Genomic DNA, 15,234 nt, shown 5'->3' with positions numbered 1-15,234 from the left:
CTGACAGTCTTGGTGGTGTGACCACTTCCCTGAAGAGCCCCTTCCAGTCCCAACCACCCTCTGAATAAAAAAGTGTTTTCCTGATATCCAACTTAAACCTGCCCTGACTCAGTTTCATGCCATTTCCTCAAGTCCTGTTGCTGGTCATGAGAGTGAAGCCTCTTCTCCAGGCTGAACAGACCAAGTGACCTCAGCCAATCCTCATAAGGTTGTCCTTCCAGCCTCTTCACCATCCTAGCAGCCGTTCTTTGGAGGGTCTCTAACAGTTTAATGTCTGTTTTATATCATGGCACCCAGAACTGCCCCCAGCACTTGAGGTGAGGCCGCCCGGTGCAGAGCAGAGGGGACAATCCCCTCCCTTGTCCAGCTGGTGATGCTGTGCCTGATTCCCCAGGACACCCCAGGCTGTCTGGTGCCTCCTGGCTGCCAGGGCACTGCTGGCTCGTGTTCAGCTTGCCATCCACCAGGAGCCCCAGGTCTCTTTCTGCAATGCTGCCTCTATTCCCCATTCTATACACACAAGCAGGACTGCCCTGCCCCAGGGGCACAGTCTGGCGCTTTCCCTCGTTAAGCTTCATTTGGTTGGTGATCGCCCATCTCTAATTTGTTGTGATCTCTCTGCAGGACCTCTCTGCCCTCGAAAGAGTCAACAGCTCCTCCCAATTTAGTGTCATTTGCCAACTTATTTAATATTCCTTTGAGTCCTGCATCCAAGATGTTAGTTAGGTTGAAGAGAACTGGGCAGGGAGGAAGTCCTGCAGAACTCCACAAGTGACTTGCACCAGCCTGTCCAGTAGTTCAGTCTCTCCACTCCTGTCTGAATCTAGTCAGCTACACATAAAAGGTGACATAGCATTGATCCACTAGGCAAATTCACAAAACTAATGAGTTGTCACCTAAGTCACAGTCCAAACAGGAATTGAAGAGGATACAGTGTGGGAATTTCTGCTTTCAATTACATCAATGCAGTGCCAGTTGCTAGGGGAGGCAGAACCTGCCGTTGGACTGCTGCACCTTCTGCAGCAGCACAAGCAGAGAAATAAGCACAGACATTCAGGAAGAATTTATCACTAAGTTTATAAACTGCTCTGCTAGCACTGCCTCAGCCAGCTAGTTCAGAGCAGTTCTGGATGTTGCAAATGAGTTGCAGCATAACAGCAGATGAAGTCTTGGGTGCCTTCAGCTAGTTTCTGGCAGTCACACAGCTTCGGATCTTGGAGTTATTTTGGGGCACCAACACAAAGTATCTTCAGAGTACACGGCTGGTAAGGGTTATTTGTTTCATCCAGTGATCTCTATGACTGCACAGTGGCCGCCTCTTGGTGACAAGTGACACTTCTCTTTCTGTGCTGTTAAACAAAACTGTTGTATTTTACTCTCTGCCTTTCTAATTTTGGGTGTTAAAGCAGTTACCAGGGTGTGCTATGCAGTCTCCAAAGCCAGAGTTTTGAGCAACTGAGAGAACTGATGGTGAGATGCATTTTTTTTAATGTCTGGTTTGCCTGGTTAGCAGGGATTATTCAGCCCTTGTCAGAAATGGGCATAATCACTAGTGGTCGTGAGAAAAGCTGCTGTTCGGGCATGGAGCTAGCCTTAATATAGAACAAGTTCCAGGAACCCATGTGAAACTCAGCATGACAAGACCTTGGAAAGTCTGCAGGTGACACAGCAGCCCTGTGCCATTTCATCAAATAGGAGAAAATAGGAAGTACAGTGTGATTGCAAAGCACTGTTTGGCACTGTTATGGCACTGTTTCTGCTCTATTCTTGGAATAAAAACAACATCATTCCCAGTGGCTGCCAGTGCCAGCTGACAAGACCTGCTCTATAAAGGCAAACGTTTTGCTTTATGTCAGCTACGGGGTTTTTGTTTTTGTTTTTTTTTTTTTTTTGCACATGTGACCAAGGTTTCTGACAATAACCTAAAAATACTTCTTAAACTTCTAATTCTAAGTTTTCAAAAAAAAAAAAATCCAAAGTACAGCCACTTGGCACAATAGCACAACATTTGCATGGCAAATTTCACACAAGCTTTAGATAAAAGCAATGATGATACCTAGGTTGATGTTTGCAGTTTTGCCACGTCACAACTGTAAGTGAAACTCAACAGGTTTTGGTCAAAATTGCAGCAGAGCAGAATGCTCAGATTTGTCAGTATATTAAAACTGGGTCTTGTGCTCAATGAGTTAACTTTACCACTGTCAATTGAATAATTTGTTACTGAGAAAGGAAAATCGATAGGGGTTTGATTGATCAGACAAAGTTTAAGAGACAATATTCATCATCAAATAAATGTAAATATTTTTATTTTAAAAAATGTTAATGGCACCTTAGAGGCAGTCATGACTACACAACCAAATATACAAAAATTACATTTTCATAGTTGAATCTTTCCACAGTGCTGCACAAAATGGAAATACTATGAGAAACATTGCAGGTCACACACCAAGACAATTAACTTTAGTCAATAAAAGCAGACAATTTTTGGTACACCTTGATACTACCAGACCCAGGTTCCCTGGGTAAAAAGGAAAGGTGGCTTTGTGCAAAACTTTCCAACAACAGTACAACTTAATATGCTAAACGTACAGCAAATCAACCATACAGGACAGTTTGACTTGGCCTCATGCAGTCCTTATATACAGCATCATCTCTGTTGGCTTTTTCAGGGAAAATAAGCAATTTCATTGACTAAATAAAACTTTTCTTAGTCTTTCACTGTTGCAATGTAAAATTGTCTGATACTTTGTGCAGGATTAGCATCAGAGACCATTCCAACTTTATCTGAAAACAAGCCCTTTATAATCTCCTGTACTAAAAGGCCATGTTCTGGCATGATGGTGAATGAAGAAAGCAGATGTATATTTGGTTGATTAAAAATAGTGGAGAATAAATTTGCCTGATTGCTAGTCCTAGATGGACTTTCAGAAGAGATTAAATTCTGCAATTGAAATTAAAGTGTTTAATTACATTAATCTCTGTTTCTCTTCTGTTGCATCATTGAATCCAGCAGTAAAATGTCTCAGTCATAGTGGAAAGGGACTTGGTTTCCCAAAACAAAAACAAGAAAATTGGTTCTCATACCTTCTGAATGAATTACAAGCTTCTGTGTTTTCTTGTTTTGTTCCTAAATTTCTTGTTCAATGATTTTGATTTCAGAAAGCACTAGTTATTATTATGCACTTAACTTTGTATCAAACATAAGCCTGAACTAATTCAACTTCAAATGTTGGACTTCTCGTTTATTATGTCATTCAGTATCTAATAATTAGCTGGCAACCCTTATGATTGCAAAACTGAATTTTATGCTTACACTGGATTTGTCTAGCTTCAACTCCTGGTGAGTGGATCAGGTATCTTTCCTACAGCAAATTGTCTTCACCTTTTGCATTGCTATTCCCCAGATAAGCAGTGATTATTTGTTCACAGGAAACCACTGGCTTTTAAATAACCTTTCTGGAGTGCAGATATCAGATCTATACTGACAGATGTCCTGCAGCAGAGGCAGTGCATAACACAAACATTTTGATATTAAACTAAAATGCAGTGAAATTTTTTAGTGCCTCTCTAAGAATTCAGAGCAAATAGACACCACAGGAGTGCAATAAAATGAGAAGTTGCATGAATGCATATAATGTAAAACAGAAAGAAGAAAGAATTTAAACTGGGTCTCGATCAGTCCTGCCAATCACTAACTGAACTTTCAACAATAATGGAGTTGAAGCTAGCAGAGGGATCCATTAGACAATTTTTAGAGGAAACCTCATGTCGTCCTGAATGCTGAAACAGGAGAAATCAGGAAAATTGTGCTAACTTTCATAAGAAACTAAATCTCCAGAAACCTCCAAACAAAAAGCTGCCAAAAGCCTATAGAACAGGCAATAACAACTTACTGAAGGGCTTTTCCATCAGAGAACTACTACCAAAGTGAAATTAAATACTTGCCTGCCAGGCAGCACCAAGCAGAAAAGACACTGTCTGGCAACTTTTTGTTGAGTGGGAGTGTTTTAGAGGCTCATGATGAGTAGGTGTAAGGAGTATCCTAAGAATGCCTGATGTGTTGTATGAAAATATAAAAGCAAATGGTATCCTGACAGACCATGGTTAATTGATTGAGAAGCTGAACAGAGTTCTCATTAGGAGAACTGCAGTTCTTTGGATTTGCCTAGGCATACTTTCACAGGAAGCAGAGCTCAGACTGCAGGCCAGATACACACACTAATATGTAAAATATACAATCCCAGCCTAAAGGGAGAAGTGATGCTAATGGCAGAGGCATCAGCCCAGGCTAGATCAGGCACCAGCCTTCTCTTGATCCCGAGTATGGGCACAGCTGGCTAGCTTGTCCCACCACATGCTGGAGCTGTTTGTTCCCTCTAGGAAAAACTTGGGAAGAACTTTTCTACACTGAAGTTGCCCCAACAATCTGCAGAGAGTCTGCCTGGAGCCCAATTTTAGGGACAGCTGATGATTCACTGCAACAAGAAGAAAAAGGCTCATCTCCCTTAAAATCCCATCTTCATACTCATGAGGCCTTTTTACCAGCCCTTTAAGTCTCTAGATGTGGAGAACCATCTACCTCTTTCGCCAGGTTCTTCTTCCAGTCTAGTGAGCTAACATGGCATATGGAAGACGTCACCACATACCTGCAGTTAGCACACGGTAGGAAATATGACAGTGAAGGCAGGATGGGTGACCTCCCTCCTTGGGTAGCCTTCCATGTGGCAGAGCATCTGGCACTACAGTCTCACTCTGTGCAAAACTACAACAGTTTCACTCAAAAGCAGGCTTTTGCTCTTCACTTAACATTTTTTATTATTTTCTTGATGTGTGTCACATCCTTCAGTGATTTAAACCCAGCAGAGAAAATAACCTTGAGAAGAGATGCAGCCATTCACCAATTAGGTTGTTTTAGTTTACATAACTAACATTATGCAGCCTTTATAGCTTTTTCTATGTCCTCTGCCACATGTACAGCCAATATGGAAGTGCAAGACCTTCCTGTTTCCAATTTAGAATTTAGGCCCTGTCAGATTCTGTCAAGACAGTGAGCAATCTTTTGTAGGGACATAAATTTTAGATTCTACTTTCATTTTGCACTGAGGTTATCTTCCAGAGTTGTAACAAGATGCCCTTGGAGCAGAAGCCTTCACATTCCCAGGTGTGAAGGGAATGTGAACTACCACACCAACATCCTTTGTAACCTTTTTCTTCCTGCCTATCCTTGAGGCTGCCTGATGTAACATTTCAACTACATAAAATAGCAATGGGAGGATTCTATAAATGTATAATCATGCAATAGGCAAAGGAATTTTTTCTTATGTAAACATTATTAACACATGGTATTCCTTTTTTTGCACATCTACCTTTCTGAACCCATTTAACAAAATGCTAAACTAACTATTTTCTCAAGAGGCCAGTGCAGGAGCTGGCTGTGCAAGCTGAAGAGAAGAATGGAGATTATAATAGAGATGGCAAGAAAACGCCATGAAGAGTCACAGCATTCTTAGGATCAGAACCAGTTGCTGGTCTTGTTTGGGCTCTTGTTTGTTTGGTTTTGGTTTCCACTCCACTTCCCATTTGAGATGAGGTAGGGCTGGTTAAGATAACATGGGTGTGCCTGATCTGATCCATTTCCAGTGACTGCAAACCAGCACAGTCCTTCCTGATTCTCTGTGCAAAGACTTAGGACATATAAAGAATTCTTTAAATATTTGTAAGTATTTCAATAGAATTTTCTAAACATTGAGTTATATCATTATTTAAGTTAATTCTGTACTTTCCTTAGTTCCTGAAGCCACAAATAGTAACTATTCACTGTTCATCTGACTGTAGTAAAACGTCAGAGTTCTTCCCTGCCTTCCCTTCATCCACTCCCATTCCTCAGAATAAGGTCTTTACAAATTCTACACCAACTATTGCACTTGATTAAAAAGAAATACACACATCAAACTGTGCCCTCCCTCCCTCCCATAATACCAGCATAAAAAATACTGCAACTGAAAAGAAAATATGTAATGACAATTATTTTCACAGTTACTAACACTGAACATCAAATAATCAGAGACACTGTTTTTTCACTTAATGGAGAGTGGAGAAGAATTCTGGTTGTGGTGGTTTGTTTTGTGGGTTTTTTTTGTTTGTTTGTTTATTTTTATTAAAGGTCTTGTTTTACATCATGGCTGAAAGCCAAGCTGATTTCAGGGAAATTTTTTGCAGTTATTGAATCAAGCAAAATAAATTCCAGCGGGAAAATAAACCCAACCCTGTCTCCTAATAGTGATACTGCGTGTTAATACATTATTTTCAGGAATGTTTGTTGAGAGTGTCTATTGTTCGTATATTTACAGAAGTTTAACTCCCTGCTCCCTCTAAGAAGCTGTTCCCTCATGTTTCTGCCACATTCCTTAATCTGACAGAAGAAAGAAATCCACTGTACCCAGGGTCCCACCACCTGTATGCTTTGCATTCAGTCAGAGCACCCCAACAATTCAGTGCTAACACAGGCTAACCTCAATGCTGCTGCTCCAGTACTTCTTTCCCCTTGCAGGTTGCAGGGCTTGAACAAGTGAGTGCTTTGGTGTGGATGATAACTTACCTACCAGTTACTTGCTTCTTAACTCCTTTACAAAGTTGCCTGGGGATCTTATAATTCAATTCAGGCCATCTTTGGAAGTCTTATGCCACAGGTATGTGTTTCCTGAATGGGATAAGGACCAGTGCCACGACAGAACAACTGCTAACTGTGGTCAATAGTCATCACTGGTCTCATTTACAAACAATAAACTCTGTGCAAAAAGTTACTAGCAGAAGCATCAAGTTTTGTTAGTCACGAAAACTAAAAATCCCATGTTATGATACCCATTAATTTAGAACTATCAATACGCATGACTGCATAGTTTGGCTTATCACTCTAGCTGGATTCAGAGAGAAAATTAACTATCAGTCTAGCAGAGCTGATACACATTATGGCACTCCCTCTTGATCACACTCTTTGCACTCCAGCCTAGTAAAAAGCACACCTGACACTTGCATTTGCTGGGATCCCTCCCAGACCCTCATACCATCTTTTGTGGGTATGGGTTTGGAAAGTGGAAAACCTTTTGGATTAAGGCAGAACACTGACTTAAGTGAGCAGTTCATCACAGATACAGCCAGTTAGACAAAATCAGATTGAACAGGCAACTGACTGCCAACAAGTATACTTTTATATATTTACACCCAAATTTGTATACACACAGTGCTTAAAAAACAGGGAGGGGAAGAAAAAAGGGGAAAAAAAAGAAAAAAAGAAAAAAACAGCCAGTCCAACAGGTTTATCTTGGTATAATCATCCTTTCTATAGCACAAATTATATGATCCCAGTTTTTACAAAATATTGCCAGCAGAGTCACTGCAAAAAAAGTGCAGATGATATGAAAACGGCTCTTCATCATAGGAGCAATGAATTTTGCAATAGTAGAAACGCACACTAAGATGACAGTCATGAAGGCCAGGATAACATTTATACACTTCCCCAGGAGCACTTTGGCATTAACTGTTTCAGACTGCTGTGCTTGCTGTTCTTGCTGATGGAGCTCCAGTTTGGAAACCCGGGTCTGGCATGATTCCAAGGCTTCCTGGAGACAGAAAATAAGAATTAGGGCAGCCATATTTCCCTTCAACGTTTCCTCACATTTTAGCTGCAGAGCTATCCATCAGCTAGATTAGAAGTGCAATTTATTATAGACTGCTAAAATTTCAATGAACCACCAACTTTTAAAAGAGTAAATGCACATATATGTCTGAATGAGTGTGTCACTGTTTGCTTACGCATAATCAAGGCTAACAACAGTGTCCAAAATGTAAGTTTGTTCTTTTTTCATGCTTGAGAAAAAGCACCATAACTTTAATGTTCATGACAGTTGTTTCCCATATATACACTGTTGATATAAAATACTAGTAAAGCTGTTGCCACAGCAACTATCACTGCATCAAAACAGCAAGAAAATTAGTTTCTTTGTACATTCTATAGAAAACATTATGGCGGGCTTGCTGTGATATTAATTAAATCTATTTTGCAACATGTAGCACTTGGTTTACACTGCCTCTGTGGTCTACATTAATTTTGCTCTCAAAGCAACCCATCCTACAGTGTTGGGCTTGAGTCCTCTGTGAGATCTGGCCTTCTCCCTGCCAGTGTGAAGACAGTGGAACAACCGGTGGAGATGCTTTTATGGGATTCTTTCCCACATGATCTATTCACTTCACAATTTGTTCTAAAGAAAGCAGACCTTTCTCTTCTGCTTGAGGATGGACTAAAAGTGGTCTTTGAGTAAAATGCATCATAAAGACACTACCCCTGTGCTTAAGCCCTCCCAAAGCAAAACATAGGAAAACTTCCAACTGCTTCACTTATTTGCCAAAATGCTAGCTTTTTGCTGGAGTTGGGATTTGGGCACCACTGTGGAACATGGTGCAAAGCTATAATTTCATGAGACTGATCAACTTGACAGAATCTTTTACCACTGTGGGACAAAGAAAACCAACACTCCAGGATCCCTACTTTCTTGCACACTCTCAAACTCCAGGTATTTTCCTTGCACTAGCAAGGCTGTTCACCCGGTCACACAGTAAGCTGTTTCAAACCAAACATCTGTGTATAAACACCCAGAGATTTATCAGCTTTCCCTTGCTAGGTCAGTTCTTCCTTGCTGCAGCAAGTTGAGCTGGCTTACCAAGCCAGTCTGGCCAAGGTCACCACAGAGAGTGTGGCACAGTGCCTTACACCAGGCTGCTTCCTTTCGCTGCTCTAGGAATTCGTAACAATGTACAAGATTGTTACTACAGTTCTTAATGGGTGGCACAAAGTCTGTTATGGTTCAGGCATGTTCTCCACTACACACTGATGAACTTCCCTGTAAACTATCTGTGAACTGACTGTAAATTATCCTCAGATTGTCTTGTGCTGCTTTAGAGAAAGTCCAGCTGCAAAAGTCTGATAGCTGCAGCTCTGCATTGAGAGGCTGAACATATCTTTAAAACTATCTGCACATCCTTTAGCGACGGGCTGTTACTCAAAATATCCAGAGCTTAAATCCTTTTACTCTATTTTATCTAATTTTCCAAAGACCCAGAGAGATAGGTTTAAATGAGCCCAACTGTACAGAGATAAAAGAAACAAGGTTGTGTCAACACAGCACTTCATTAAGGAGTCTCTGACACCCCTCCAGGAGTCTTTTAAAAGTCTCTAACACTGCTCCAGTGTTCTGCTAATGAGTTAGGGAATATTTCACAGTCCTTCTGTTGGACAACTCAGGTTTCATTACATTTTTAGATCTTCAAGATGCCTTCACAGAAAGGAGTCCTTTTTTTCTTAAATCTGTGAGAGAAGTCTCTTGTTTAAACCTGCAATGAAACCTATGATATGCTTAGATTCAGTACCATCCCTTTCCCACTCTGTTCCGAGGAGCTTCTTAATTCACATTTAGGAAACTGTGATCATCCTGCTGCCTGCACTCTCTCTGTTTATAAATGTGAGCACAGATGTATACAGGTCAGGTTTTAGGTTCTTTTACCGTGTGAGCCGGTAAAAGAACCTAAGACGAAGACAGTCTTTGAGCATTCCTCGGTTGTTCATGAATAGGTAAGGCACAACTGTGTTTTCACCACTTTTCACCACTTCCTCAGACTTCGAGTGGAAATATTATGCATTATGTAAGTGCTTGTATTGTATAAAATATTAAAGTACGTATGTAACTACATGCTGTCAGGACATACTTGTAGACATTATTACTGGTTTTTGATTGAAGTCAGACATGACTACAACTGATCACTAAGGTGAAAACACCCTACAACTTTGAATATAGACATTGTTGTGACTATGGCTTAAAACTCCTTAATTATAACTGGCAAGTCTACAAGTCTATTTATAAATCAGCTCTCTTACTTTTTACCCTAAGCTCAATTTATAATAAATCTTGCCAGTGATGAAACTATATATTGGAGAAAGTCTGAGCAAGAAGTTTATGTCAGGACATTGTCAGAAGTGTTATGTCACACAATACAAGGAGACTTGATTCCTTCCTCCTCTGTGAAAGAAATCAAAACAGGCCACTCATCCAACCACAAGTCTGTGTGGGCCATATCATCAGTTTCAGCAGGAAAAAAATCCTGAATCCAGAGAAAAAAATGGAGACTGTCACTGATTCAATGTGCTGGTTTTCCCCTTAAAACAGAGAAAACACGGGCTTACATCTTTCCTCATATTCCTTATTTAAAAATATGCAGAAAGATGCAAGTGTTTCATGGTACAAGATCTCTATAAAATGTTAGAAGATTATGATAAGGAAAAAAAGTACCTGAACATCTCGTGATCGCTCGTAGGCCTGATACGCCACCTTCTCCTCTATGCTGGCTAGCTCTTGTTTCAAGTTTGCTGTCTCATGTTGGTGAAGGTCCGTGAGGTCATTTAACTGGTCTTCCAATCTCTCATATCTTATTAGGAAAAGAAGTCTAAATTTAGTGCCTTCTATTCAAGCAATGCAAATCATGAAAACAATTGCACATTTTAAAAGGTAATTTCTCAGCATACGTTGAATTCATCTGACTGGCATTACAAAGCACATATAGAAATCAGTAAAAACTTTGCAAACTTTCCATAAACATTTATTAAGCAATCTGAAAGCCTTTTTTGAGTGTTTCTTGCTGGTAGTAGGTGCTAAAAAGCAAATATTTGTACATCATTGGCAAATTATATGAAATATAAACAGTGCCTAAGGATATCCAACCCACATTTTTCACTCTTCATTTAGCCAAGAAGATATGGCTTCATAAGTAAGTTTGAGCCAGTTAATAGCTCGCCAGTAATGACAGGAAAAATATGTTCTCTCTCATACACAACTGCAGGGTTCTGCCATTTATGTACAGTCTGTTCTGGCATGTTTCTACATGGTAAAGCAGTTCAAGTAAACCACCAGCAAACTAGAATTTTTTTTTTTTTTGTGAGATTGTCACTTGATTTAACACACAAACAGGCAAACACTGCAGTCAGCACAAAAATGATGGAGGCAAAATTGTCTAGAAATGGGTAGCAGGAGGCTTGAGATTTTACTGACAGAGAGCTGTAAGAAAAGGCCACTCTGCCTTCTCCTGAAACCAAGTCAGAAGTTCGGCAGGCCTTTCATTGTTCATTTCTCCCTATATTACCACATGATATCAAGCCTTTCATTGTATTTCAAGAACTATAAGCAAGGGAGACATGAAATATTGCCCTTCATACCAAGAATCTCCCCTCTGGCATAGTAAAGACTTCAGGAATTGACTGTGACCTTAAACAAGCCATAGGAAAAATGGGATATAGGTACAGCAGGTGAAAGCCCTCTGTAGAACATATCATCCACTTCTCACAGAGTATGATAAAGGAATTAATTGTCATGTAACAAATGCAAGATGAAGTTGTGCTACAGCACTTCAAACTACATCTCCCAGCTGTGTATTACACCAGGGTACAAGGTGACATTGCATCCACAAGATAGCAATGTGTGTGAGAAGTATTTGGACAAGGTACCCAGGAGTTAAGGGTATACTTATCAGCTGTCAGTCAGTTCTGCTACACCACAGACTGATTAGCTTTTCTGAGTAACATTAGATGAGAATCCTTCCGCCAGCTACAAAACCATTGGCATCTCCTATATGCAGTACTCATATAATTCATATAAAAACTATGACAGAGGAGTTTTCTGACCAGCCTTTGACAAAAGGCAAAGGGAACTACACCATTTGATAGGAAATATAAATATTCTATGTGTATTTTCAGTTGTTGGAAGGAATTAAACATGTTGGTACTAGATATTGATTGGAATTATCTTTTCGCCTTGCTTCTGAAATCTCTCTCTCACACACACACTTTCCAAATAGTTTCTCTACACATTCAAAAGTCATTTCAAGAGAACAGTTAAAAAGAAAATACCTATATCTTTCCTCTTGTAGCATCTGAGAAATAAAGCCATAGTCTCTTTTAAATTGGGTTTTTAAATTCTCAATATCATCAGCTAATTGGGACTGTGTCTCCTTGATTTCCCTTAGTTCCTCCAAAATCATGGAAAGCTTTCCTTGGCTGTCCAGGGTACTTGCCACAGCAGGACTAAAGGAAGTATTCCCATTGCTGTCTGCTGATCCAGAGGTCCCACTTGAACATTCATCATCACTAACATATTTCGGTTTGGCAACAATGGTGGCGCTGCCCCCATAGGTTCTAGAACTCGTTTCTGGCCGAAATTCATCCAGGGTATTTTTGAGATGAGCAATGTTGTCTGCGCTACCAAATTTGTTTCGGATCAGGTTGGCAAACTCTCTAGACTTGCTGAAAACAAAGACAGGTGGTGTCAGAGATACACCCGGCACACCCGACTTGCTGCTCTCTGTTCCGTGCCCAGTGCTACGAGACTTTCCATGCTGAACGTCTTTCAGGTTATCTTTGGAAGTATCCTTGGTAGCTTTGGAAGATCCATTTTGTTCAATATCCTTGAGCTTTTTGTGATACTGTTCCAATTTCTTCTGCAGCTGGGCAATGGAGTGGGCAGATTTCTGGTTCTTTTTCTCAAAGACTTGCTTAATGCGCCCTGCCTGTTGCTTGTCTGCACTGTTCACCAGTTTCAAATACTCAGCCACGTTTCCATCTCGAGCTGTTTGTTCAACTTTGATTTGCTCTGTAACCTTGAGGATTTTCTGTTTCAAGCTATCTGCATTGAGTTTGACTTTGTGAAATTCTAGGACCCCATCTGGTACATCAAAGTTCAGGTTGGTATCAGAACCTCCACGGCGGATGTTAAGTGGTAAACTCAGGGTATTCATGTCATGTCTTTCCACCTGAGAGAAAAGAAAAAGGGGTCAATGGAATTTGAGTTCTATTTTTTAAAATCAAACATCCGGTTTACTTTTTCACATATAATTATATCAAGTACATAGTATAAAGTAGCTTATATTAGCAAAGCATAATAAAGTTTTCTTTGAAATTAAGCAGCATTTTTCTTGACTGCTACAGGTTAATGAACAGATTTGTCTCTCTTGAAATAAAGATGAATTAGAGAGAAAATTATTCAGAATACCTTATAGAATCACTGTAAGCCTTTCAAAATCACTTAAAGTTTTCCACAAAATGAGAATAACACCTAGTTAGAAAAGGTTCCTAAATATATTGTTTATTATTAAGAGTTTCAAAGAGACCATGGCTAATAATCACTCTGTTTTTTCTCTTAGAAGTGGTCAAACATCAATGGAGATGTAAACAGATTTTTCCCTCTACAGCAATGCTATACTGTTCAGTATATTTTCCCAGGTTTAAAGCCTTTTTTTGATACATCCCATTCAAATTCCTTCCACAATTCTAAGTTTTTGCAAAACTAGCTGAAAGAAAGCTCTTGAAAATTTAGGGTATGCTGCAAGCTGGAAGCAACTGCTGTTTTTTAAAGCAGAGAGCATAGAGAAAGAATTGGCCTGTATTTGACTTTCCAGCTTGATCAAGGTGCTCAACAACTTGATCTGCTGTGCTAATTCTGTTTTAATAGGAGGTTCACTGAGGGCGATTTACAGGAAGAAACTCAGGAAAGAAAACTGCATTAGGTCAAGTATAGGATCTGTACACCTTAAACGCTCTCCAGAAGAACAACAAAAACAGCTAGGTGACTCAGTCACAACACCAACCACAACAGACCATTTTATCTTTTTCAACAGAAAGGCAAGATAGTCTGATACAAAACATTAAATTGTTTCCTTACATGAAGTCAAAGTTATGGGGAAGGCAAGAGAAGAATGATCTAAACAAAACAGCTTTATCCCTATTATCATCTTGGTTTAGCCTGCGTGACAAAGAAAGTGCATTTCATTGGAGCTGCCACAGTGTCATGCTTGTAGAGACTGCTTAACAAATGCTCTGGCCATAATGGGTTTCCAGAGCTTTGATACCAGAGGGAATCAATATAACTCCTCAGGCAAAACCATTGCAGAAACAAGGCAGAAACTATATTAAAGTATCTCTTGAAGATGCATTCGTGAAAATCTCTTTTCATCTCTAATACTTTATGTCATTTATTTATTTATATCATTTTCCTTACAGATTACCAAGGATTACAGTGATTTTTCTTTTGCTACAGCACCACTCAGGGTACAAACCATCTAACACAAAAATTCATATTCACCAATATCTAAAAAAAAAGGTACTTGAAAAATGCATATTGAAAGCATTCTGGAGTTGACAATTTCTTTTGGAGAATATTGGTTCATTATGACCTTTAAGACTCAGACTCTGTCCCAGGGATTAAACCAGTGCTGTGGCCCAACAGATCTACACTTTATCAGTTTGTTAAAAACAATTGGTATTGATCCAAATGCTCAGTATACAACAAGAATTTCTTGAAACAACCTAAGACATTTTTAATAAGCTTTGGCACAAAATGATACTGTAATTAGTCACAGAATTGTATACACACACAAAACAGATCCATCACTGATGTCACTCAGAACAAGTTGTACATAACTTCCAGGAATGGGTGAGTCTATATCTAACCTTTACACAGCAGTGTTTACTTCCTCAGTAAAAAATAGTCTAGAAATGTATTGTAATAATTGGATACAAGCCCAAACCAGATCCCTTCTCCCTTATGTCCCCTCCCTCACAGGGCTCTCAATTGGTCAGCCTTCTCTGCCTTCCTGAAACTTCAAGGTCACAAAAGCAATACAGATAAAAAGAACAATAGCATTAAGGAATACATCTGCTGAATGCTGCCGTGCTTTTGGACATGAGGAAATCTGTTAGCGTCGGGCAAATCTGCTCCTGAATAAACCCAATCATAGGGTCAGTTCAAATTCAGTTTAAAGTAAATTTTAGAAAATAATTGTGTTTAAATTCCCAAAACACTTCTAGCAGTAGGGCTTTTTACTTACTGAATTGAGAGCTCACTAAGGGTACAAAAAAGTAATATCCAACATATTTTTCTGTCTGATTGCATTTGGACAAAATGGCAGGTGTCCTCTGCCACCATGTTGCAAGGCTGGGTCAAGCAACAGAGGCACTTGAAATCCTCTGCTGATGCCATACAGCTTTTTGTTGGGAGGGGATGTGTAGTGTGGGGTGGAGTTATTTCTTTTTTAGGTGGGGGGATAGTTGGTTGGGTTTTGTGAGGTTTAGGGTTTTTTGGGTTTTTTTGTTTGTTTATTTTAAATCGGAAGCAAGCAGACAGTGGGAGAGTCAGGTAT

The 15,234-nt window shown here is 39.7% G+C and overlaps 1 protein-coding gene across 2 annotated transcripts in view; it reads right to left on the bottom strand.

Annotated features, from left to right (window-relative positions):
• Positions 1–2,289: 2,289 nt before the first annotated feature.
• TMCC3 (transmembrane and coiled-coil domain family 3) overlaps positions 2,290–15,234 on the bottom strand; it is a 52,955-nt gene continuing 40,010 nt past the window's right edge. For both annotated transcript variants that reach the window (XM_041474329.1, XM_041474328.1), the window contains exons 2-4: positions 11,951–12,849; positions 10,341–10,476; positions 2,290–7,619 (exon numbers count right to left, since the gene is read on the bottom strand). In XM_041474329.1, coding sequence (XP_041330263.1) covers positions 7,317–7,619; positions 10,341–10,476; positions 11,951–12,849 — 1,338 coding nt within the window. In that variant the 3' untranslated portion in view covers positions 2,290–7,316. The remainder of the gene's footprint in view (positions 7,620–10,340; positions 10,477–11,950; positions 12,850–15,234) is intronic.

The sequence above is a fragment of the Pyrgilauda ruficollis genome, unplaced genomic scaffold (genome assembly GCF_017590135.1).
Source record: "Pyrgilauda ruficollis isolate IOZ18807 unplaced genomic scaffold, ASM1759013v1 scaffold32, whole genome shotgun sequence".
Classification (NCBI taxonomy): Eukaryota; Metazoa; Chordata; class Aves; order Passeriformes; family Passeridae; genus Pyrgilauda; species Pyrgilauda ruficollis.
Note: the sequence above shows the minus strand (reverse complement) of the source record. Positions and strands in the feature narration are given on the sequence as shown.